Below are 24,563 nucleotides of genomic sequence, written 5' to 3'. Positions count from 1 at the left end.
AACGAATTCAGAACGGATCTAAGACCGGCGTCGGAGTGTCACGTTACTTCGCAATGCTTCGGAATGCAAAATCGACGAGCTGGTCTCGTTGCTTACGAAGGTCTCTCTGGTCGCGTAATGTCGAAACGGAGAGAGATCCGAGCCGAGGAACCGGAGAACCGACACGGTGCATGGACTCGAATTCTCGCGCCACTGCGTTTTCCAAGATTTTACTCGATTTTTTTTTTGTTAACATTTTGTAATCCAATATCTGATATAAACGCCCTCGTTCGCGATTTTAATTGAGTCTTTTGGGCAGCAGTGGATTCGCGATATGTTCGCTTCATTGACTCCAAAAATGGAACTTAGTTTCAAGCTTGCTCCAAAAATTGAAGTTAGTTTCCAGCTGGGAATTTGGAGTTTTCCGAGTCCACTCGCGATATTTCTACCATGCTCTGAAATCAAACGTTCGCACTCTCGATACTTTCACTTCGTTAATTACAAAGACTGATTTAATTTCAATTGTATCAGAAATATTATTGGAATTGAAATCATTTTTTTATTCCAGACAAGGATCGGTCTTGTAGACACGACAAGTTGGGGGATAATTTTGTGACCACTGTGTGTATGGATTGGAAATAAATGTCTGCAAAAGAAGAGCGGAATCGTGGCAAACGGCAATGAGTACGAATGAAAATAATCAGGTTTATTGGGGAGTCGAAATACCACGAAAGATCGGGAATGTCCAAACTCTTGCTTCCTTAGATAACTATAATTATCCTAATTTATTTACTGGAATCTCCATCTCGATACTTCCGATAATTCCCGCGTTTATTTTAAGTACGGATCCATTCGAGTAACCAGCAGGGCGAAAAATAATCAAGACGGATGTTTTATCGATCGATCTTATAAGGAAGCGTGAAAGACTTGTTATCCTTCGTTTTAGAAAAAAATTTCGATTGCAAGGAGGCTTGCGGAATGTATAAACGTGAAATATGTAAGTAATTTATCGACGACAGTAAATCACTTTCATGTAGAAACTGATTTTGTGCTTTTTAAATTAATATCTTTGATACTTTTATACAGCTACACGAATGTTTCTCGTCGAGCTTCCATCTGTATCGAGCGCGCCGATTTGTCATCGAAAACTTAATCGACCCTCTCAATTCGTGATTTCCGTGTCCTTCATCGTATAAATGACTCAGTGAAATTGATTTTCACGAGTCGTAAATACGTTTATAATATTCACTGATTTCGCTATTAAAAGAATCTGTAAGAAACTATTATAGTTCTCAAATGTAGAATCGCGTCGCTTGAGAAGGAAAAAAGATTCGTAATTAAACGCTTCGATCAACGGAAGCTATTTTTACGGAAATGCAAGCGACACCCATTGATCGCTTAATTATTCGCTGAATGCATAATTTCCTACACAGTATCCCTTCGAAATCGCGCGAGCCAATTTCCGCCTGTTATTATCGATTCTTAATTAAGTTCGGTGCCCGATTATAAAAAGCCGCGACGGTCGTTTAGCCTTTATTTACGACCTTCGATGTTAATGCACGGGAATGCGAATAATTTACAGGCGGAGTCGGCCGAAACAAGAAAAAAGAAAGGAGGAACACAGGACACGGCAAGGAAAAGGAATAATGATTTTCGTGAAACGAGCCTGTTCGTAGAAAGAGGGATTTTTTTGCTTCCCGAAATCGCTTCTCGTAAACCTTTAAAATTTGCCTCACTTTCTTCTACGTGGTCCTAAAACTTGTTTCGATCTAACAAATCTTTACGAAAATTGTGATGCGAATAACTTCCATCGAAAGTTGGTGTACCGAAAAGATTTGGGGCAGTCCGATTAATCGAGGAAGCAACTAAATTTAGATGACTAATTAGCTCTAATCGGACGTGATACTATTTTTTTTTATCGATGGTCCCTGGAAAAGTTGGGAATTTATGTGAATCGATAACTGTGAACGATTTCGTGCAATGTTACATCAGCTATTTAAAAAAAGATGAACATTGTATCATTCTGTCGCACCGTAGCCTCTTTTTTATGGTTCGCGCAAACGAGTTAACGATATGATAAAACGGTTGTTCCACTATTAGCAACACGGACCGTTTGACGAATAATCTTATCTTCTCCAAGTGATTTTACAACTAATTTATTCAGATTTTTACTAATAATTCAGAGATAAAGTGAAAGTTGTCAGGCTGTGAACATCTTTGACTGCAATGGTTCATGCACCAAGCAATTTGAAACTGTTAAGGGACCAATTATTCTCATTATCATTTGTTAAAAACAGTAATATACTCCAATATAGCAAAAAGCTAATCTAGTACAGTTGCATAAATATTGCAAAAATAGCGAATGCAATTTTTTTCATTTTCTTGCGCCTTTCACGATAAGAAGTATCCATATATTTAAATACGTTAAAATACAATGCCATCTCTTCCTCCCTCCTTCTTATTATATAAAACCAAAAAGAGGGAGTAAATCTATCTGCATAAAGGAGTAGGTCTATCGCTTAAAAATATTCGTCTAACACTTAGTACATGCTAAAAAAAAATAAAGTTCAGAGTATAAATACTACTGTTATCCAAGAAGCCAACAGTTACGAAAGGAAGAATCAGCAATAAATCAGCCACATTCGATTCAAAAGTACCCACAAGAAACACGAATGCGATTGTCATCTTAGACCACTTCCTACTTCGGAATTCTCGCCGAGAAAAAGTGTAAAGAAAGTACACGCATAATGCAAAATATAGACGAAGCAATTTTACCGTGAAATTTTACTCAATAAGCGATAAGTAATTATCTGCATCGCGTATGGTATGACATCGTCGTTGACCTTTCCTTAAACGCGACAGACGACGGCAAAATTTAGAAAAGCATAGGAAAAAAGAAAACGAGAGTTTACGGAGATGTCGTACGCATGAGGAATACCAGCACGAAAATAACGCGAGCGGAACAGACTTAACTCAAGCATCCTGTTGAATGTCTCCCTTATTTTTCTTGGTACCACGAAACGTCTAAACAGAAATGAAACAAAAAAAAAAAAAAAAAAAAAAAAAAAAAAAAAAAGAAAGAAACGATAGATCGATCCGCTTGCGACCTTCGTCTTTAATATCTTGCAACCGTGACTTGGTGATAAAATTTTATCACCCGATTCACGGGATTTAAACACTGACAAACTAAACGCTATGAACATGGCATTAGATCGGGGAAGCATAAAAAATGAAAATATCAAATTAACGATATTATTAACGCGCTGTTTAGACAACGAATTAGTTTTTATCTTGCAAGTTTTAAGGGAACGGAATGCGTGTACAGTGAATGGAAGTGTAATTTTCAAAAATAAAAATAGACATTGGAATCGACGTGTTTCACATAACGAGGTCTAGATACTTTTATGGAACCTTCACACCAAATTGATCAGTAAAATGACTGAGGAAGCCAATTTTGTAATGCTGTTCACGCAATGTCCAACAACGCGTGACGAAAGACTTGAAAAAGCAAATAATAAACAAATGTGAAAATAAATTTTTATCGTCGTATATGAGCGTAGTGTTTGGATTTCAATTTTTGTTAAAAAAAAAATCCTGCGGTTAAAAAAATTCCTTGTTATCTGAAAATGTGTGCGCTCGAAATTTCGAAAATAGGGGATTGATTTATTATTGCCATGACAGAAACATGAGTTCTTTCGCGAAGATAATTTAGTCAACATGTTCATTAATTTCCTGATTCACTAAAGTAACTGTAATATATCACAGAACATGGAGAAATTTCGAGAAAACTATCATCGCCTGTTTCAGAATAATCGATTTCACTGTTAAAAATTTAATTACATAAATAGCAAGCAATGTATATGCATAAATGATAATGGGTACAGTATTAAAACTTTTGTGATTATTCTGTCAAAGAAAAAAAAAAGAAGGAAAATGTGAAACGTGCAAATATTGTATGCGAAAGGATTCAAATTTTGGCGCGCTTCGATTCCCGTCGTAATCAGGCATGCTTTAATTGTCAATGTCAATGACGCGAAAGAAATTTTATGATCGTCCGAGTCTAGCTTTATATACTAGAAATAAAAGAAAAATATAAATATTACATAAGGTCGTAGCGTGATAACGATGCTCTGAATATAACCTCTTTTCCGCGGGAATTATTTAACGATCACTCTGGGGAACCGTTGACACGATTACATATCTAATTCTATTCATCCGAGTAACTTAAGGTGCAAAACAATCTTCCATTTACCTTGTATAATGCAAACAATCTCGTCTTATTGCACAAAGCCGCTTTTACTTTTCAACCTCCGTTTATCGACATGTTACTTTCATTTCCACGAACTCATCTTTAAGCCTAACCACCGAATCTCGTATAATGCCGAAGATATATTTGGAAAACAAATGATCGATGTCTGTTCCTCCCGAATTTCGAGTTGATATATTTTATCTTTCTTTATTGAAAGATTATTCAACGGGAAAAAACACACAATTTTGTAATAATAAACGTTGGGAATCTCCTCAGCACGTGTCACGTTGCAACAACCAATAGGAAGATTTCTTTCGAATGTCTACAGAACGAATAGCGAACTCTGTTGTAAAGGGAGGTTTTGTGCCATCGGTCGCACGAGTTTAACCCTTATCGACTTCGAATTAATCAACAAATTACATTGTGAACAACGTGTAAAAACAGACAAATCTCTGTACATGCGATGCCTTGAATGTTCTCAAACGCCAAATTTACCATTGAATTCCTAATTCAATATCCAAAAATTCACATATACAACTTGCTTTCGACAGTAATTGTCGAATTGACTACTCCTAGTACCGACATAGACGTCAAATCGTGTATGGAAAAAAATCTTCCGTGGAATGTTTAACATTGTACGAAAAGGAATAGCTGTCATCGAATAACGTGGCTGGTCCACGTGTTTCTCGATTCCGTAGCACCTGCCGCGAAATCAAACCTACCTTTCGATTCGCGATCGTTGTCTCAGGGATCGATGTTGGCTGTCCAAAGAGAGAACGTTCTTTCCGACACAACTCGATGTCACAACGTGGTCATTCGATGGACAATACGATTGTTACAGAGAGTGAATTACGGATGAAAACGCGCGTGAAGAAGAACGAAGCGGCTAGTTGTGTGTCGACGACGACGATGAGGAAAGAAGTGAACCAAGAACGCGCGACACGAGCCGCTAACACGCACCGACTGAACGCGATCGTGTACAGACCTCTGGTATCGGCCACGGGCAGCGGATCTCCCTAACATCATCCCCACCATCACTGTCCACGGTGCTCCGGGTTATTCAGATGAATTTTTATGTAAACCGTAAAATTCTAATGGAATTCTGTCTCTATGCACAATATCTAACGATCGTATCGAATGATATTTTAGTTTGAATTAAAAAAATTCTCCGTAGACCGACTTAGTTGATACATGGAAATATTCATGTGTTACCTGTAGCTAATTGCTTTAATATCCGGACAGGATGCTTCGCGATGGAAAGTTTCAAATGCAGATTGATAAATCGAATCTTCGTTTTGATGACAGAATAATGTATAGCGTTTAAGAAGCATGCAGATAAAGTATTAGCACGATAAAGCGTTGCTTCTGAAATTAAAACGCTGTATTTCCTACTGTGAATGGTAAATTATTATGACATTAACTGCTGACTATTCAATATGAAATGTCATGGTATCATAGCAAGATATGTCATTTGGAACCTTTTGGCGGTGACTAAAATTCTGAAATATCGTATTGTTAAGAAGAAACACCTGCAACTTCCCGACTGTTATCATTCTGGAGTTGAAAGAAATCGTTGTTACTTGTGTGATTAGCAATCATCTGTTTCTTAACAGTGAATATTTAGTCGTTCAGCAGGTGTATGTACATCTAAGAGTATTTTGCAGCTATTCTTATAGCATTAACTTGAAAGTATAAAATATCAATTTTACAATATGGAGACATGGTTAATAAAAAAATTTTTATCAATCCTAATAAATGACTATATATAAAAAAATTAAATAGAACAAAGGCTGAAACAGTAATTGGGTATTTAAAATCGTACCCCTTTTAGTTGGCAACTTTCTTAGCATTGCGTTGAGAAGTATATTGGAAATAAGGGACCAGCGAATTTTCTTACGTTAAAAAGAAGAAATGTTTAGGAAGCTCCCTATTAATGATTATAAGAAGTGACTTTTGATTTAGTAGATTTGTTCATGCACAAGCTAATCATTTTCTCTACGCAATTGATAACACATACAATATTATGCTACAGATATCGATTCAGAATAGAATAAGAAAAAAGAACTCTATTCTATTTTAAATCAATTATGCAAAAATGAAACTACGTTTAGTTGTAATTCTAACTATTCTGTGCAATATTATGAGTAAGACTAAAATAATACGATGGATTTAGAGCCCCCGAAATTTAGGATAAATAGATAAATTGGGTGATTAGTTTATGCCTGTACTATCATCCTATCATAAATTAACATAGTATGCTTGGGAATACTATTCATATAAAAAAACTATAGGTTTTGTTATGCTCTCTTTAGAGAAAGCGAAAGATGTAGGTATTACCTAGACAATCATCATTCGCAGCCTATGTAAAGTTTCCTATTCCTGCAAAGAGTTCGGAAAATTTTAAATAAATTACAAATAATTTAAATGTAATACGTAGTTCTTAGCATGATATCGTTTTCGACAGCGCAATCTCTCGAAAACATTACCAAGTACCCAGATCCACCGACGAAGATGTCCCACCTACGCAGGGACCCATCCCTAGAACCCTAATCCCATCCACCCTCTATTACATTTATGTATTCTCTACATGTTTTCATAAGCTATCATTAATATATTTTGAATGATCCTCCACCATCCGAAAGATTAGCAATTGCAACATAGTCCTCCACCATCGTGAAGATTAGCAACCACAGAATGGTCCTCCACCATCAGTTAAGGTCCTCCACCATCGTGAAGATCAGCAATTGCAGAATAGTCCTCCACCATCAGTCAAAGTTCTCCACGAATATAAAGATCAGTAATCGCAGCATGGTTCTCCACCAATAGCCAAGGTTCTTCGCATAAATCCAACACCGATGGCCACGACCATCTCCACAAATCTCGTCCATACCCGATCACTTTCACGGTCGCTGGACGACTGAAGTATTTCCGAAATTATCGACGATCTTGCTGCGGTTGATTGATCACTCCCCACCACAGGCGGTATATTTTAATATTACAAATGCTTGTAATTTCTATATTTATGGAGTAAATACGTGCACTTAGCTATTTATCTTAGTAGTACATAAAATGGTACATAAATTTTATGTAAATTAGATGTATGTATATGCTCTAATAACATAATTATTCGTCGAAAACGATCGAATTAATAGTAATTATCGAGTTTTATTAAGGGAAAAATAGCTGCTTGGCTTAATTACTGTTAAAATTAAATAAATACCGAATGTGTTTAATTCATTTAACATGGACATAAGCATGTATATATATATATTAAAATATGCCTCGATATATAACAATATTTAGTTTTCACATGCATCTTACTATCTCATTGTCCAGTTGGAGTCTCATCTCTGGGATCTCATCGCAGATGCATCTTCTGTAAATCAGTAAGTAAAAATTGTACGTATGTATATATGTACATTAATTTTGCATTGGTATTCATTATTTTTAGAGAAACCGTTATTTTTTATGTAAATATACCTCAGACTATTTAATTACATTAATATACAGTATAAATATTATATTATATTATACTTGTATTATATAAAACTTGAGTTTTATTGTAGTTTTTTGTATATTTCAATAATTTTACTGCAATTTATTGTACATTTTCTTGTATATTTCCCGCTTTAGAGGCAGAAGGGAGAAAGATATATAAGAAAGCTATAAAAAAGAGTGAGATAGATTATGCTGATCCTCCTCTGGAACTCCTGGCTCCATCTTTGTGAAAAATACTCAAACCGCCTATGAAAGTTTAAACTTATTTCAGAAGGCAAAATTTGCAAATTACAAAAGCTTTAATTTCCTATTTCCCCGATGATTCTTCTACATCCCCGTATTTTTGTATATATAATCGATTATTTTTCCTTGCAAGTGAAAAATAATTTTATTTCGTTTATTTCCAATAATCTTTATGGTATCAATAATGTATCAGACTAGTTAAATTTTGAAAGATAGTTAAATTTTGCCTGGACAGAAAGAGATTTATTGCAATAAATTCCTTTTTAGGATAAGAATTCGAGTTTTCAGTAGGTAATATACTGCAATATTCGCAATTAACACCATATAGTTAATATTTCTACCTTTCGATAGTTGAATTTAACCTCGAGAGAGATTTATTGCAATAATTTCATTCTTACGACAAGAACTCGAGTATTTCAGTATATAATGTAGTGCAATATTCACAATTACATTGTATAGATAATAAAATAATATGTATAGCGAAATATTATATATATTATACGTAATTTACACGTAGATATACACTTATAGAACAGTACAAATTGTTCTGTACAAATTATCTAGGGCAATGTATACAATAACACAACGGTGTGTACTTTTCTCAGAAAGATACGCACGGGAATTTTCCTGGAACTCGTATTTTCGAGACGTGTCTCTCGTAGTAGATTTTCAATTAGCTGATTTGTTTATAGTTGATGCAGATAGCGAAATACCAAGGCCACAGAATGAAACGTAGAAGCGTAGTTGAGAAACTACGTTCGAGCCCCTTCGGTCTCGTTCGAACGTCTTCGCGCTCGTTCGGTCGCTTCCGGTGCGTACGACGAGCGGTACCGGCAATCAGTTCGCGTCGTCCTCTACTGGCGGTAAGATGTGTGTCGCTCGCTGCTGTCGATATAACTTTTCGAGGCACGTTTCTACATTCGAGGTACGTTCATACGCTTGCTTATCAACTGCGTAGTATTCTCAATTATAATTATATTATAGTTTTGTTCTATTACTAACTTTATTTAATCATTGCATACTCGATTAACTATTTATTGAACATTATCATTATAAATATACATTTATCTTTGAATTTTCTTCTTACTTTCTTTTTATTATGCGTTTCATTGTTCGTAGTTGTCCATAGACTCTGTTTAAACTTTGAAAACAAGATTTATGAACACATTTATTATAAAATCTTAATACAACTAATTTTACCTTTGTGTATTTATTCTAATTGCTTTTTTTTTGTTCTGTTACAGATTTTAGACCAATTATGTCTTTCAAGGGATGGATATAATGACCAACCAACATTATTATTATTATTGAGGGAGGTGTGATGCAAAGATTGTAAGAACTTGATGAGAGCGTATGGTATAAATTTATATTACCTTATTATTGATCATATGGTAACATTTTATATATAATTGATTATGAACACATGATGTATGTAACAAGTAATGAGTTATTTGTTTAATAATCATTCTCACAAGCTATTTTGAATACTTATAGCATATAATATAGCCCACTAATTAAGAACATTGGATATACTTGAAATTCTGATACCAAATAATCATAATTGATTTTTTATAGATCAATCACGAATTCTTACTGTGTTCATAAATAATTTATAATATTTGGATATATTTTATTGAATATATTCAAACTTTATAATCTATTTTATTTATATATACATATATTTTTGCATAGTTGAATAATTTAAAGGGAAGTAATATTTTTTTGAACAAACGCTCGATCGGGGAAAGATGAAGAATAATACGACAGTAAATTGTGTGTTGTTTTTATTTACCCCTTGTTCCCCCATGTACAATGTTTTTCTTCCAGAATATTTTGGTGATCGCGCGCAATGCGATCGGTAGAGTCAGTGTTTGTTACGATAAATAGTTTTAGATTTTTTTAGAGCATAGCTGCTCTAATTATAATTAAATTTTTTTTTTGTAATATTCATACGCGAAAGAGTAGAGTCAGTGTTTGCTTCGTATAAATGGCAATAGTATTGTAGTCTTTTATTTATTTTTTTTTATTCCAAATTTTTTTTTTAATATTTGCTGCCTCGATAGTAGAATCAAATTTCTGTCTACCTAAAGGAACTAGCTGTGCTTCAAAAGCCAAAAATGTAAGTATCTTTCGTACCTTACTTACAATTTCAAATTCGATAAACTTTTAAACTTTTTTAATTACTAAATTAACATATTTGTCATTGGTTTATTGTAATCAATCACAAAATTAATTACAATAAAGTAAATTAATAATTAATAACATTAACAACAACTTTAAAAGGCCAAATTATAATAATATGGTTTCTATTTAAGATTTCCAGCCCCTTCTACGATGGATTCATCTACCACTTCTACCCTGACGACAACGTTCATGATGTCTTCCTAGAGGTAAGCAATATTTCTTAATATTTTTTCCTAACTGATTCATTGTGTGATAACATGAATTTTAATTCATAATATGACTTTCTTTAGGCCTTTGCCATATCTTCGCTGAGGCAACAACAGCAGCAGTTCCTCCAGACATCAGCAATATTCCCGATGACTTCTTCCAGACGTCAGCAGCATCATCGATCTACGGTCCGTGAGTCGCATGGCGGTCCTTGTGGCGGCCTTTCGACTATCGCCACTAGAGGGACAGCACAGCCTACAATTTCCTGAAAGTACTCGCTAGCCTCTCCTTTCCAATATATAGAAGTTCTTAACTGTCCCTAATATCCCAGCGTCTAAGGCAGGGTCTGCTAGGAAGCCTTACTGATGAGTCCACTAGCAGGCCCAGGACGAAACGTTCTTCCCCTCTCTTTTCCTTCCTTTCTTTCCTTCCTCCTTTATTCTATAGCTACATGAAGCATGCCGCTTCAGCCTTGTTGTAGCAGTGTGTAGTGGTGAAGTCGGATACCCTCCGACTTCGTTTCTGTATTTCCAGCGTTATTTTAAATGTTCCAATGTTTTCAATTCTGTCGTTTTTTGTCGTCATTCATATGTTGTCCCGCATTTTGTATATTCGATCGATTCTGTTCATGTGTGCACGATCTTCTATTGTATTCTTCCTTTGTTACTTCAGAGCTTCTTTTCTGTTGTTTGCTTTTGCAAACACTTCGAGTTCACGAATACAAAGTACTTCATGTACTGTGTTCTCTTCGATCTTTGCATACGTAGGGTGAAATATTTTCAGATCTATAGATAGGTAGATATCACTTCTTTTAAGTCGATATATATTTCTAGTTAGGTTGATTGGTTTGAAATTCAGACAATTATTGGCTAGGCAGGGTATTTGTGTTTCCTTTCATTTGTAACAATTCTTTCTCGCGAAAATTCTTTATGAAACTCCTTCCATTGTACGTTTGCATAGGGATCGGAGATCGAACTTGTCGCAAATGTACATTGAAAGGAGGTTTTGTTTAATGATATTTTGTATAAAAGGAGGGTGGATGGGACGCGGTTAGGGTGGGTCTCCATTCGCAGCAACCTCCACGTGGTGAGACCCGGGTTCTATTTATTTAATATATGTATAATTATTAATTGCATCATATAGCGATACGATACAATTAAAAATTATATAGTAAATAATTAGAAGCCAATGGCTGCCATAGAATTAGTTTTATTTAAATTGATTTCGAACAAATCTTCGTAAACCTAATTATAGTAGATAAATTTTCCAAACGAACTCGTCGGATATGATTCTTTCAAACTTAGAAATAAATGATCTATGATATTTTAGCTGCCCAGGGATGAGGAGTGGAGTCTTTGAGAGAGTATCAGCTCTGCCTGGCAGCAATTTTATATAGCTTCTTGTAGGCATGTAGACCAGTAGCAGTTGCACCACGCAGGAAATATTCCAAGTGGTGCGTCCGAACAGGAGAAGGTATACAAAAATGCACTATTTAAATATCAATTATTTATTTTATATAAAAACGTATCAAATCTTGTACATTAGCCTTAGTTACATAATCTGGTACATGGTTGAACATAAATATATTTGACTTAATTTTAGGCGGTCTTTTATAAAAATAAACTTAAAATAGTATAGAAATTGTAAAAATATAATAATATAAACTTGGTTCGGAATAGCAAATAATGTTTTAAAAATAATTTGATATTTGTGTTGACGATAAACGAATAGGCGCAAAACAAAAATATAAAATTTTATTTCGGAAATTTAATAGTTTTATATTTCCTTGTCGAATATATACGTCATTGAAATAAACAATATGCTAATATCTAAGTATAATGGACTTTATCAATTTTCTTCTTGCATAATTTCAAATAAACCTTCATCGATAAGTGACTTATATATAACGTTTTCGCATTTTTCGTTTTCACGTAGTTCAACATATATAAAATTCTCATCTGTGTCCTGAAACAATCATTTTTATTTATTATAAACAGTAATAATTTTTAAATATATATTGCAGCAAAATTTATCAAAAGTATGGATAACTATAATATATAATTACTCACTTTAATTGTAGCTATAATACGTTTATTTAAAAGTTCGTTTAACTGCGACACTAGCGTATCGGAATCCGCTGTTGGACTAACTTTTATATTCCATAATTTGCATCTTATTGCCATAGCAGGTACTTCAGTCCATTCTTTTTTTAAGGTATACAGTTCATACCTTTTACATAAATAAAGAAACAGATTATTTTTACGCTAAATATTTTTATTACTTTTACAATAGATAAAAATAACTTACGTTTTAGAATCTATTTCTCTATATTCGTCATTACCATAATCGATGTAAAGTAGTTTAATTTTAACGCTGTCTGAATCTATAATAGGTTTAGATTCTGTTATAAGACATCGATACCAAATACCATCATGAGCAAATTTCGCGCAACACGGTGTATCTAGAAAATAAGTATGAATCTACAGTTATACTATAATCTATAAAATATGTAACTATAAAATTGAGCAATTATTTGTTATAGTTAATTTTTTTAAATGTATACAATTAATACTCACTGACTGCAAGAGTTGTAATCATTGGTTGTTTACACGCATTTTCTTGTAATTCAGTCATTAATTGTTCATATTGTGTATAATATTCGTTTAGAACCTAAAAGGAAGAGAACGTTAATTTCAGTCGAGGTATTTAAAAAAAAAGTTGAAGAATACAGTACATAATGGTAATGTCGTTACATACTGGTGAATGAATATTTTCCTTTAATTGCGCTTGAAATTCGGTAAAACGAATACCGATAATTAACTCTACTTCGATGTAGTCTACGTCATCTGGTATGTCCAGAGTATTGTAATTCATTGCAATGTCTTCGTCAGAGGCAACGCAAGGAGTCGAAGCGATTATTCTTTCCTTTACTTTAGCCCAGGATAGATTCTCAACATCGGTTATCGTACCACTTTCGTTTTTTTCTACGACATCCGTGTGCGTAAGCAATTCAGAATTTCCACTGATAATTGGATCCTCCGTTATCTCGTCATTCGAATAATTTAATCTCAAGCTTTCTATCAATGGATCCGTATAATCAGGATACGTAGGCGTACTGCTTTGCGACATGTAAGACTCGCTGATGTTAGCTTCGATATTCATTTTGTAATTTTTGATAAGAAATTCAAGCAGATCTCTTTCCTTGTCGCAGTATTTGTTTGGTAACATTGTTAAAGATATCTGGAACGTTGTTGTAGGTGTACAAATTTAATACTATCCGGGATTGAACATACTGATAAATAACTGCAAAAAAATTCTAATATTCTACTACTACTTATATAGATAGCAAATGAAACGTCAATTTATTGTATATTTTAATAATTTTATTGTCATTTATTGCATATTTCCCACTTTAGAGGTAAGAGAGAGAAAGGTATATAAGAAAGCAATAAGAAAGAGTGAGACAGATGGTATCGACCCTACTTTAGAACCTTTGGCGCCATCTCTGTAAAAAGTGCTCAAACTGGTCGCACACAAGTACCGACAGCGAAGTGAACTACTTAAGAACTACTATCGCCATCTCTCGGAGAAACGCTAAAACTAGTCAGGCATTGACTTCAGTATTTTCCGCAGAGATGACGTCACCAGTTTTTGAGTAGTTCACTTCGCTGTCGATAATTATGTTGCGACCAGTTTGAGCACTTTTTACAGAGATGGTGCCAGGGGTTTCCGAGTGAGGTCCGCGGCATCTCTCTCTCTCTTTTTTATAGCTTTTTATATATATCTTTCTCTCTCTTACCTCCAAAGTGGGAAATATACAAGAAATTACAATAAAATTACTGAAATATAGAAGAAATTACAATAAAACTAAGGAAATATACAATAAATCATCTCAATCTTAAAAGCCTCAATTTTGAAAGAAATATCAATTACCAAGTTATATGAACTTTCTTTGTTGATTAAAATTTGTTTCTCGTATGAATACTTACAACGAGATGCGTGTTCATTCTCTCTAGAATAGTCACTTTACATTCGTGTTCAATGATTAAAGCGTGTATTTTATCTAGATCTTCCGTTGTCCACTTTCCATTTTCCGTTCCCTATCAAAGTAAACGGTATTAATAGTTCTAATAGTTGGATTACACGCGTATCCAGTGGTTAATAAACGATACGTTAAAACCATCCAACATTTACCGATTTCAAGTTGTGGATTAAACATTTCGTGCACTGAATCGGAATATCCTCTAGAACAACTTTCTTCTTTAAAGTTCCAATCGAGCATTCCTCGACGTTTCCGTAGTCCACAAATTCCACCTGTAGCAAATAAGTTTGATAGGAACGTGAAAATGCTGTACACCCGCAACTTCTCTACCGGATGAAACGAAATAATCAAATTAATTTACATTAACTATATCATGTTCTTCTACGCTCACGATTTTTCCCCTGTACCATTTATTGTTTACATGGTACTGCGCGATGCACAAGTCTCCCGCGATCCATACAGTATCGCACGGTTCAATCGGACAGTTGCTGTATATATTCTCTAATTTCATTTCTATGTAACGCAGTATTTTGCTGTCTGAAAAAAAAGAAATAACGAACATAAACGCGTAAGAGGATTAAAAAGAGAGATGTGTAAATAAATTGTTTATAAGGTACGTACTCTCAGTTTTGGAATGTAGGTACACGAAACCATCGTGATTTAAGTACGTCGGTATGGCGATGAATGTGTCCTCTTCCACTGGCTTCGCTGGTAACCAAGCTGTCAGTTTCGGTAGCGTTGGGGTATTATCAAACCGTTGTACCGTATCGTGATCCTCGTAGTCGGAATTCGGGCTGGAATTCTCTGATAATTCCAATGTCTCCTCGATAATCGATCCCTCGACTTTGTGCTCGTTGCCTATCGCAAACCATTTTACGTTCGATTTGCATTTCGTCAGTCTCCTCAGTTTCTTCATTAACTGCCGTTTCAACTCGATCGCCAAGATCTTATCCCTCTTCTTCACGTATCTGCGGGAATGAAAACATTTCCAATCGTTGCTACGGTGATTACACGGAATCGTTACGTACTCTTTAATAGGCAAGGCAACACCATTCTCGACCATCATTCTATTAACAGAATTAACTTCGTATCTGGTCGGTTCCAGCGGCCCGTCCGTTATCGTTTGTCTGACCCACAATTCGACTGGTATCACACTGCTCTCTACATCTTCATCTTCCTGCGAAGTACCCAAGAAATTACACACCGCGAAGTGTTCGCGATCGAGTGCGTTAATAAACATTCGTTAGACAAAAAAAGGTATCGTTGGTCGTTAACTGTTGACAGGAGGTTTCAACCGACTAGTTTTAGTAACATCTACCTAAAAGTCTAGGTTCGCGCAAGCATCCAGAATACAATTGACAACGACGCTCACCAGTTTGGATATGTAATATTTGCTGCATTGGTTTTTGTCCATAATCTCCATCAACTTCTGGCAGGAATACGATGGCCACGTGTTGGACCCTCCGCATGGCAATATACCGCTTAGCTTTATCTTAAAAACGTACGCTGGTACTTTATAGAACATCGGATGCAGCGATTGTATATTCTCGACTGACACGATCTCTTCGTTACCCAAGTCGTACAGGAATACGGCCACCTTATCATTGGACTTAACGTCGATGATTCGAGCACGATGATACGTGTTGTTCTCCTCCTGATAGACGGCGCACACGGCGTTCTTGCACCAAACGTCCTGTTTCGCGGCACGGTACTTGTTGTAAAACTGTTGCATCTCTTTCCGCAATCGATTCACGTCACTCTGATCGTACGTGGCGTCGGAAACGTAGATGCAGTCCGGTGAGAAAACCTGGTGGATCAGAACGCTCACTTTGAACGGGTCGTCGTTATCATCCACCTTCTTGTCTTTCGTGCTCAAGTTCATGGGTTCGTCGTAAGGTTCGCTGGGCAATTGCTTGTTCAATCTCGATTTATGCCTTCTGTTCTTGGATCTGTTACGTACTCTGGGCTGCTGGAAACTGTGTCATAAAATGGAACATGTGTAATCGTTGTTTAACGCTTTTAACGACGAGCGAAATATCGAAGTTGCTCGCGAAGGGATCGACAAGGATATGCGTGCGATGACACGCGCGAGATCGCATCGTGGAACAGGAAAAAGGTGATTAGAGTGTTTGACGAGTGTCGCGTATGTTTGAAACACTTACTTGGTGCCGGAACATAACGCCAGGCCATTATTTATTAACAGATTACCGACGTTAATTTTATCGTGCGTGTACATGACGATGCTGTATACATTCTCCAATTTGTCGAAGGCGATAATCTTGAAGTTCCTCGTGCTCAGTAAGAAAGCCTTTATAAATTCAGTCGTCTCCGGTTCCCATTGATTCGTGTCACCAGATTGTGGCGTTATGTTTCTCAACGCGACCTTTATAGCCTGATGGTAATCAACTTTTAAATCGAAGCCATAACTATAGCAAGCGTTAGCGTATGCAGTGAATGAATTACTTGTGTTTTACAGCTCATGTACTTTCGATGAAGCACCCTGACAGCGTTATAATCCAATATCAATGTGTACCCGAGATCCACGTAGAAAACTTGCAGGGTGTTCTCTGTAACTTCGTTTATCAGACCCCTGTGCCATAATCCGTCGGCACCTCGAGCAGCGCACGGCATATCTGCGAATTTTAAACACAGACAACTCATCGTTTGGAAGATTTAGAAGCAGCCATCTGAAATAACGTCTCCGAACTCGAAAGTTGTTCATCACCTCTGCAAGGCGTCGAGATATATTCGTTAAATGTATTTCTCTCGTAATCCTCATTCATATTCTGTATCAGTTTGGTGAAGTACGATCTATTCGCGTGTCTCTGTAACACAAACGTGCACTTTAATCGGACACACTTTCACAGCTTCGAATTTATATAAATGTCGTAGAAGACGTACGGTCGAGAATTATTGCGATACAATTTATACAAGGGACCTTCAGAAGAATGAGCGTACCTTCTCAACGAATATAGAACTGGGCGATTCGACGAACAAGACTCGGATATCCGTGTAAGTCTCCATGTCCAATTGTTCCCTGTAGTACTTCATCACCGACTCAGGATTTACTCTCTGCGAACAAGACGAGCGCGCGTACATTTTTCTCGATCGAATCCTAGGTCGATGATGTCGGATCGTTACACAACGTCGATTATAGCCGACCTTAGTCGACAGACAGGAGTGTTTACTTTACATTTGAACTGTCGATGAAACGTTAACGTGCCGTGGAAGACAAAAGGTCGCGGAACATTGAAATACATGCGCGAGTGCCGCGCAAGGCTGACAAGTTATTCACAAAAGCGAGACAATATGCGATTTTAGCGAATTGTTAGCGAGTGAGAGAACGATCAGAATGATAGCGCAACAAATGAGAAACAATGTCTCTAATGTGTCATTTTTACGAGGCGATATCTGTAAATCTTGGAGCGTGACATCGCGTATCTACGAATTGGCGCGTCCCTATCCTTCATTGGCCAGTTGATCGTTAAAATGCTCGCAAGCGGGTCCCAATTACCATTAGCTTGTTCGATGAGATGCAGGTCGCGTATGACATGTACGTTAACGAGTCTTTCACGAATATTAAACCTGAGTCTTTCGAGGACACCACGCACAGGTCCACGTAGTAAATGTCGCCGGTTATCGTCGTGATGGACATCGAGACCATGGTGTTTCTGCAACGATACAATATACGATTTCTCACCACGCGTCTCTTCAGTTAAATCGTTTATTAGTTGTCGCGTAAGTCTGCTTACTTGAAGACAAGATTTTTAAACGCCTCGATAGCATCAGGGTGCCATTTCCCGTTGTTGGGAATTATATCGAATAGAGAGCACCTAAGAGCCAACGCCGGAAATATCGCGAGCTGCGGCAGGATGTTTCTTATTCTTTGCAATGGTACGTCCTCTTCTTTCATCCCGTAATCGATGAACGTCACGCTGTACGTTTCACCGCACTTCGAGTGCGATTTTCTTTCCGTGACTCGTGCTCGATACCAAGTACCGGTTTTCGATTGTACTATGTACAACGTATCTAAGAGAAGCAAACGATTCATTTTCGTGGAGTCGACTAATTTTGGCTTCTGCATTTATTTTATTACGCGAGGCAGAGCTTCTCTTGACTTCGTGCTCGAAATTATTTACATTTGCGTCTACGATTTCGAAAAGGAAATGATTATCGAAGCAAAGTAACGATACACGTACTTAAAACGATTTCTGTCGGTATTGTGCTTGCACTGATCAGCGTGGCCAATTCCTTGTTAAGCTCCAACAGTTTGTGCTGATTCTGCACCAGCTGAACGTAAAAGCAAAATGGGTCCACTACGTGGCTGACGCGAACCATCTCCGAAGATCCTTAAAAATCGAGAAGAAAATCGTTAATGGTCGCGTTCAACGCGTCTAGGACGGATGTAAATGGAGAGTTCGCGATCTGCTTAACAATTCTCTGTAGTCGTCCAGTTTCTTTTTTTTGTGGGAACCTCTCGAGAAATCAAATTTTAATCGACTCGAACGACCGAATGAAATTTTTCTTCGACGAAGAGAAGGTAGTACGTACCAGCTTGCGGAAGGTTATCGCTTTCCTTGGACGAAACGTTCACTAAAGATGTAGATCTTGTTGTAGATGTATTTCTGTGTTCTACGGAAAATGGTTTACTTTTTTATCGATTACTGCTTTTACGAAACGATTTATTTCTTAACATTCTGCATTGATCGACAGAACGAGAAAAAGGGATAGCAGTTTCACTCATCAAATGTTAAAGTTGTTTGAACATCTCTAATATTTCTGTACTATCATACCGTTTTCGTTCGATCGTTTTGCCATCTGGAAAAATGAACATTACCCAAGGAATTATCCTCTTTCGTCAGTGGTTCTATCTCGTAATCGTCTGGCAGTGAATCTGTCCGTCGCAAGCTGTAGCTTGAAACTGGCGGTATGCGTATGCTACAGTGATTTTTGACGATATCGACGATGTTGTCATCAAAGCTGAATCTGTAAAACGTATACTCGATGTATCAATTGAATATAATTCGATAATTCAGTTAAACGCTGTGGTATCATATCTTGAAGCTTGTCTTAACGTGGGTAAAACTGCTGCACTATTTAACCCATTCACTGCCAGTGGGTGTCAATATTTTCTCTTACAGGAAACATGGGATTTTATAAAATCTAATAATATTAATAAAACGGCACTTGCAGGCCATCTTGTCTAATAATTTCTAGCTCAAACTAGAAATTTATTCCTCTATCAATTTCAATTGCAATCAATCTAAACGTGTATCGCAAACTATAAGAGACATCGTAGTTGGTAGCGAATGGGTTAAAAGAACGATGCGTGGTACATCGACAAAAAAAAAAAGGATATCAAATATTAACCGCCTCGATTTCTAACTGAAAGTTTGCTAAGAATGAAGGATCCTCTGGAACGAAGTCGAGCATTATCCAGAGTCTAAGCCAAGAAATTTAGATTCCATCGAGGGCGCAAGAACGGAAGAGCGATTTCGTTCCGGTTCGTCGACGCGCCAAGGGAGAATAAAAAGGCAACTGGTTCGTTCTGGCGGTTAAAAAACGAACGATATCCCGAAGCCGCTTTAAAACGCAACCGTAGGTACATTCAGGTTTAATTAATTACCCTTACACCTCGAGTGCTCTTCCTGCTGGCCCTCGCATCTCTCTCTCTCTCTCTCTCTCTCTCTCTCTCTCTCTCTCTCTCTCTCTCTCTCTCTCTCTCCTCTTTCGTTCTCTTTTCGCTCGGACATTTGTAAGCTGCTTACGCGCGCGGATATAAACGACAGAGGATTTGTCCGACTCGGCACCATCGTCGGTGTCGAGGAAAATAAATCGTTCGATACGCGCGCAAAGATTTTGATTTATCAAAAGCTCTGGATTTCGCTGCGCGCCGGAAAATCGCCGCGCGGCCTCGCCGGAAGACTGTTAAAGGTATTCGATTCTGTTGGTCGATCGTCTTTACACGGGGACCCAGATAAATATTGAGCTAATCGGCAGAGCACTATCGACCAGCTTCCTACCACTGCTATTGTATCCCAGTTCGAAAGTTGGACGATAAAGTCTCGACGTTTCTCGTTTCGTTTCGCGAAACTGAAACTGACTCTTTCATACATAAGAACATTGTAATTAAAAATCACGCGAGTAGCTGTTAATCTTTCAACAACGTAACTACTATTTTTAACAACATAATACCTTCTTACAATATAAATAGCAAAATACTAAATACAAAATACTATCATCGAGGTTTCTACGAGAAAATAATCATTTCTACGTGAACAAAAATTAGCCAAGGCTGATTAAAATCAGTACTAGTCGGTTGGTTTACGATAGTAATAAAAATAAAATCACGTAATTTTAAAACACTCAGAAGAATTACAAACTATCGCTTACTTGATTTCTTGTTCGTTCAGCACAGAGTTCAGCACCAAGTGGCAAGGTATATCAACCAGAGTCCGTAGCTTGCTTATCACCTGCTGCACGTCTATCTTCTCCAGATTCTCTGTGATCGATGTGGACACCTGAGACAAGGATTAAACATTTGCGAACCGTCACACGGTTATTCGAATTATTCAGAGCGACAGTTAAAACAGCACGCTCGGTGGTATCTTCGCCACCTGACAGCACACGGTTTTCGTCTATCCGTCTCTCGAGTGGTCCCAAGGGTGTCCTTCGCATCTCCTTTCTTCAAACGCGGAAGAATTCGATACGAGGGATGTTTATGCGAAGGAGACAGGGAGGCAAACGGCTCAGAAGCCAAGGAAGTCCTCGAGATGGATGTTGTAAGATGCTTCTAAAGCACAGAGGAAATTGTAACAGGCTGGAATCGATGGGGTTGTTATGAACGCCAAAAACCTTGCGTTACCTAAATACGTCTCTTACGTATCCATTCGTAGTAACGAATAATAATTTCTCTTCGATGATACGATATTATTGAGAACCCATTTAGACGCATAAATGAACAGACTAAAGTTTCGTTTAGTCGAATGAAAGTATGCTTGTTTGGCTTTCTATGCGAGAAGTAACTCGTATAACATCCCTGTCAGGGTTGGTGTCGGGAAAAAATATATTACAGAACATTTTCTCACTGAGAGAGGTCATAGTGAAATTTTTTAATCACTATTTTTTAGAGTCGCATCATCTCATAACTGAAACTCTACACAAATCGCGGAAAATCTCGTTACGAGTAGAGGCATTCCCGTTTATTACGCGCCGGTTAAGCATCGCATGAATAAAAGCGGCGGAACCATCCCTGCGGACCTAATAATTATACCAATCAAGTTGAAATTGCGGATGCAATAGTGCTTTGTCTAAAAATATGGATATAATTAGCCGCAGGAATATACTGTATCAAAAAAAAAAAAAAGAAAAAAAGAATAGAAAACGAAGGGAATTTCGCGCGAGCTGGAATCAAGTCGTGTTTTAAATGCGTTTGTAACCGAACAAACAATTCTTCTCGATCAATATTCACACAACATAAACAACTAGATATTAAATTACTATCATCGAGGTTTCTGCGAGAAAATAATCATTTCTACGTGAACAAATATTAACTAAGGCTAATTAAAATCAGTACTATTCGTTTACAATAGTAATAAAAATGAAATCAAACAATTTTAAAACACTCACTATGAGAGCAGATTGTAACTGTTCTTCGTGTTCTCTCAGCTGAGCGGATATCTCTTCGATGTTCTTGTCGCGTGAAGATTGGTACTCTCGCAACGAGTCGATGATGCTCTTCTCCAGATTCTGAAGAGCGCCGTGCAAGTAGGCGAAATGCTGTGTGATGGACGCCTGGACGCTGTCCGTTTCTGGCAGATCCACTGGATTCAAGGCTGACGTTTTCAATTTCTAAATATACAAGCAGAAAAACAATATCGATTAACGATCTGTGACCGTTAAATTCGATTTTGTTGTAGGTTTCATCGTGCCAGCACGTGGCACGTCGACCAAATTAGTAGCCAGACACGCAGACTACTCTGACAAGTGGATACTTTACAGTTCTACCATTCATCCAGACCACAGTCGTTGAATCGTACCGGAGAATTCAACAAGACCTCGCGTCTTCGACAAGGTTAAATGGCAAGCAAAATAAAAACTAGAGAAATCGTTTTATAAGACGCTGCCCGTAGAATTATACGTAATACGCGGGTCTGTCGCAATATACTGATTGATATTCGACCAGTCATTCTGGTCGCGCGTTAAAAAATCGAGGAGCAATCTTTGGCAACTTTTGCTCGCTAAGAGGTCCCTCGAACGATTAAACTCAACATTCGATCTCCTCAAAATCTTGGAACCACCGTTCGAATTACACCTTACAACCCAATGATCGATGCGCAACAGGTACCAACGACTCAGCCGTGCGATAAGAGGGACGCGGTTGATCGATTTATCAGCTCGAGGCTATAGATCGATCCTTCTCTCCTCGATCCACGATTCTCTCTGCGTGCATTCGGGAAATCGATGGCAGCGCCGTGTCGTCGAAGTGCCGCGGTGTCCTCGCGACAGATTCGAAGATCGAGTGGCGTGGCTTCGCAGAGGGTCCTCGAGTAAAGGGAGAAGCCTATCTGCCGCGAAGGGAGAGCGGCAGAAATCAGAATGGCAGGGAGGCAAGGGAACGGTAGAGGTGGGTACAGGCCTATGCTTACCGTCGTTGAACCAACGACCGAACAAACGCGCCTTTCCCCAGTCTTTCACGTCCCGAGGACCGGTTACCATCTCCGAACCGTTGTCCGCGTTTCCTCGGTGTGTTACGGTTACTCGTGATCGGTTCTTGCTCTCTCTTTTTCTCTCTGTGATCAGTCGAAACCTCGAGGATGAGGCTGGGATCGTAGCTTTTAGAGACTCTGTTCGGGGTGCAATCCAGGGGGTGGAGTACGACGGAGGGACCATGCGGGCAGTACTCGACAATCTCTGCACGTTAGGATACGTCGCGCTCGTTTTGTTACTCCTGGGTGAGTCTTCTGGGTGAATTCTGTTGGGTGGTTCTTGGACTGGTTTTTTTTATGCGTTATATTGGGTCACGCTTTGGTCAGCGATGTTACCAGCCGTGTTTTTAATTAATTGTCAATGGTATTTTATAATATTTTAATTGTTTCTTTGGTGATATTGGTAAATTAAGCGGAGGATTTCATGTGTTTCAACTAGAGAGTAAAAAATGCATAGGTTTGGTAGTGATTTTATTGACATTGACAGTGCACTTTATAGCTGCATCCTGAGATAGTTTTGTATAAGGAAAAATTTGTAAATGTTCTATTATCGCTAATATCAGTTTCTGTCAATGCATATCTTTTATTTAGAGTGGGGGTTAAGTAGATCGTTTTGATCGAATTTTCGCAAAAAATGGATTAGAAATGATCGTTCGATGTAAGTCAAGGTCAATGGGCTAACGTCGATATTAATTAATTTACTAAAGCACGGTGCAAGCGAATACGTAATTCCACGAACGATCGCTATTAAATCGTAACGAATCGAAATGAACCAATTACTCGAACGTTTTTTACGTTCCCAATAAACGTACTTGACGAAGGCTCGAAGCGACACTTTTGGCAGGCACAGTTTTGAAAACGTCTCGTAGTTAAAATTACTCATGCCAGAGTTGCGCTTCGAGAAAGGAAAGTACCGTGAAATATTAGTGATGCAAGTCCATTGTCTCCCAGCCCGGCATTCTGATTGCCTTTTCCTTAGTCGCATAGTCAGCTACTGCACAGACCTATTTCTAGGCCGATATACACGGTGTTCGTCAATCGTGTACGGAAAATTCCCTCGCAAGTTCGATTCCGCGGGTCGAAACCAGGCGAAAGTTAAGAACGACAAAATCACGCTCGAGGCTTCGTTTCCCCGAGAAAAGTGTCTGAAAATTCGTGAACCGTGCGTACGTACACCAGTGACGAGAGTCCGCTATTAATGCGACGCCTGCGACCGCGTAGGATCGTCGCGTGCATTTTTAATGACGTTTCTCTCGAGGACGATGCCTCGGATGCAATTTTGTTATTCCTCGTTCTCGTCTTATCTCAATCGATAGAGTACGCGGTCGCCTCGATTTTTTCATGGAAGATCGTCGATCGTACGGCCACGAATAAGAAATTCTCACGACCGTTAAGCGGTTAATGGCGAGGGGTCCAAATACGGGCAACTAACGCCGCGCTTTCACTGTCCAAG

The 24,563-nt window shown here is 37.8% G+C and overlaps 2 protein-coding genes across 3 annotated transcripts in view; one reads left to right on the top strand and one right to left on the bottom strand.

Moving 5' to 3' along the window:
• Positions 1 to 12,105: 12,105 nt before the first annotated feature.
• Positions 12,106 to 24,563, bottom strand: part of Qin (tudor domain-containing protein qin) — a 199,947-nt gene continuing 187,489 nt past the window's right edge. The window contains exons 6-27 of the mRNA XM_076910591.1: positions 22,032 to 22,253; positions 20,796 to 20,923; positions 19,240 to 19,388; positions 18,954 to 19,034; positions 18,602 to 18,751; positions 18,155 to 18,431; positions 17,917 to 18,073; positions 17,361 to 17,474; positions 17,128 to 17,227; positions 16,866 to 17,035; positions 16,565 to 16,794; positions 15,775 to 16,378; positions 15,431 to 15,579; positions 15,024 to 15,370; positions 14,764 to 14,939; positions 14,555 to 14,674; positions 14,350 to 14,460; positions 13,118 to 13,600; positions 12,937 to 13,030; positions 12,668 to 12,821; positions 12,430 to 12,589; positions 12,106 to 12,325 (exon numbers count right to left, since the gene is read on the bottom strand). Of these exons, the coding sequence (XP_076766706.1) occupies positions 12,209 to 12,325; positions 12,430 to 12,589; positions 12,668 to 12,821; positions 12,937 to 13,030; positions 13,118 to 13,600; positions 14,350 to 14,460; positions 14,555 to 14,674; positions 14,764 to 14,939; positions 15,024 to 15,370; positions 15,431 to 15,579; positions 15,775 to 16,378; positions 16,565 to 16,794; positions 16,866 to 17,035; positions 17,128 to 17,227; positions 17,361 to 17,474; positions 17,917 to 18,073; positions 18,155 to 18,431; positions 18,602 to 18,751; positions 18,954 to 19,034; positions 19,240 to 19,388; positions 20,796 to 20,923; positions 22,032 to 22,253 (4,293 nt within the window). The 3' untranslated portion in view covers positions 12,106 to 12,208. The remainder of the gene's footprint in view (positions 12,326 to 12,429; positions 12,590 to 12,667; positions 12,822 to 12,936; positions 13,031 to 13,117; positions 13,601 to 14,349; positions 14,461 to 14,554; positions 14,675 to 14,763; positions 14,940 to 15,023; positions 15,371 to 15,430; positions 15,580 to 15,774; positions 16,379 to 16,564; positions 16,795 to 16,865; positions 17,036 to 17,127; positions 17,228 to 17,360; positions 17,475 to 17,916; positions 18,074 to 18,154; positions 18,432 to 18,601; positions 18,752 to 18,953; positions 19,035 to 19,239; positions 19,389 to 20,795; positions 20,924 to 22,031; positions 22,254 to 24,563) is intronic.
• Positions 22,971 to 24,563, top strand: part of LOC143433299 (uncharacterized) — a 78,433-nt gene continuing 76,840 nt past the window's right edge. Inside the window, exon 1 of one of the 2 annotated variants that reach the window (XM_076910607.1) lies at positions 22,971 to 23,028. In XM_076910607.1, coding sequence (XP_076766722.1) covers positions 23,001 to 23,028 — 28 coding nt within the window. In that variant the 5' untranslated portion in view covers positions 22,971 to 23,000. Of the gene's footprint in view, positions 23,029 to 23,232; positions 23,357 to 24,563 lie in introns of those variants that run through there. The other variant, XM_076910599.1, reaches the window with a different exon arrangement.

This window comes from Xylocopa sonorina, chromosome 1, assembly GCF_050948175.1.
Source record: "Xylocopa sonorina isolate GNS202 chromosome 1, iyXylSono1_principal, whole genome shotgun sequence".
In the NCBI taxonomy this organism is placed as follows: Eukaryota; Metazoa; Arthropoda; class Insecta; order Hymenoptera; family Apidae; genus Xylocopa; species Xylocopa sonorina.
This window is presented reverse-complemented; position numbering and strand designations above follow the sequence as displayed.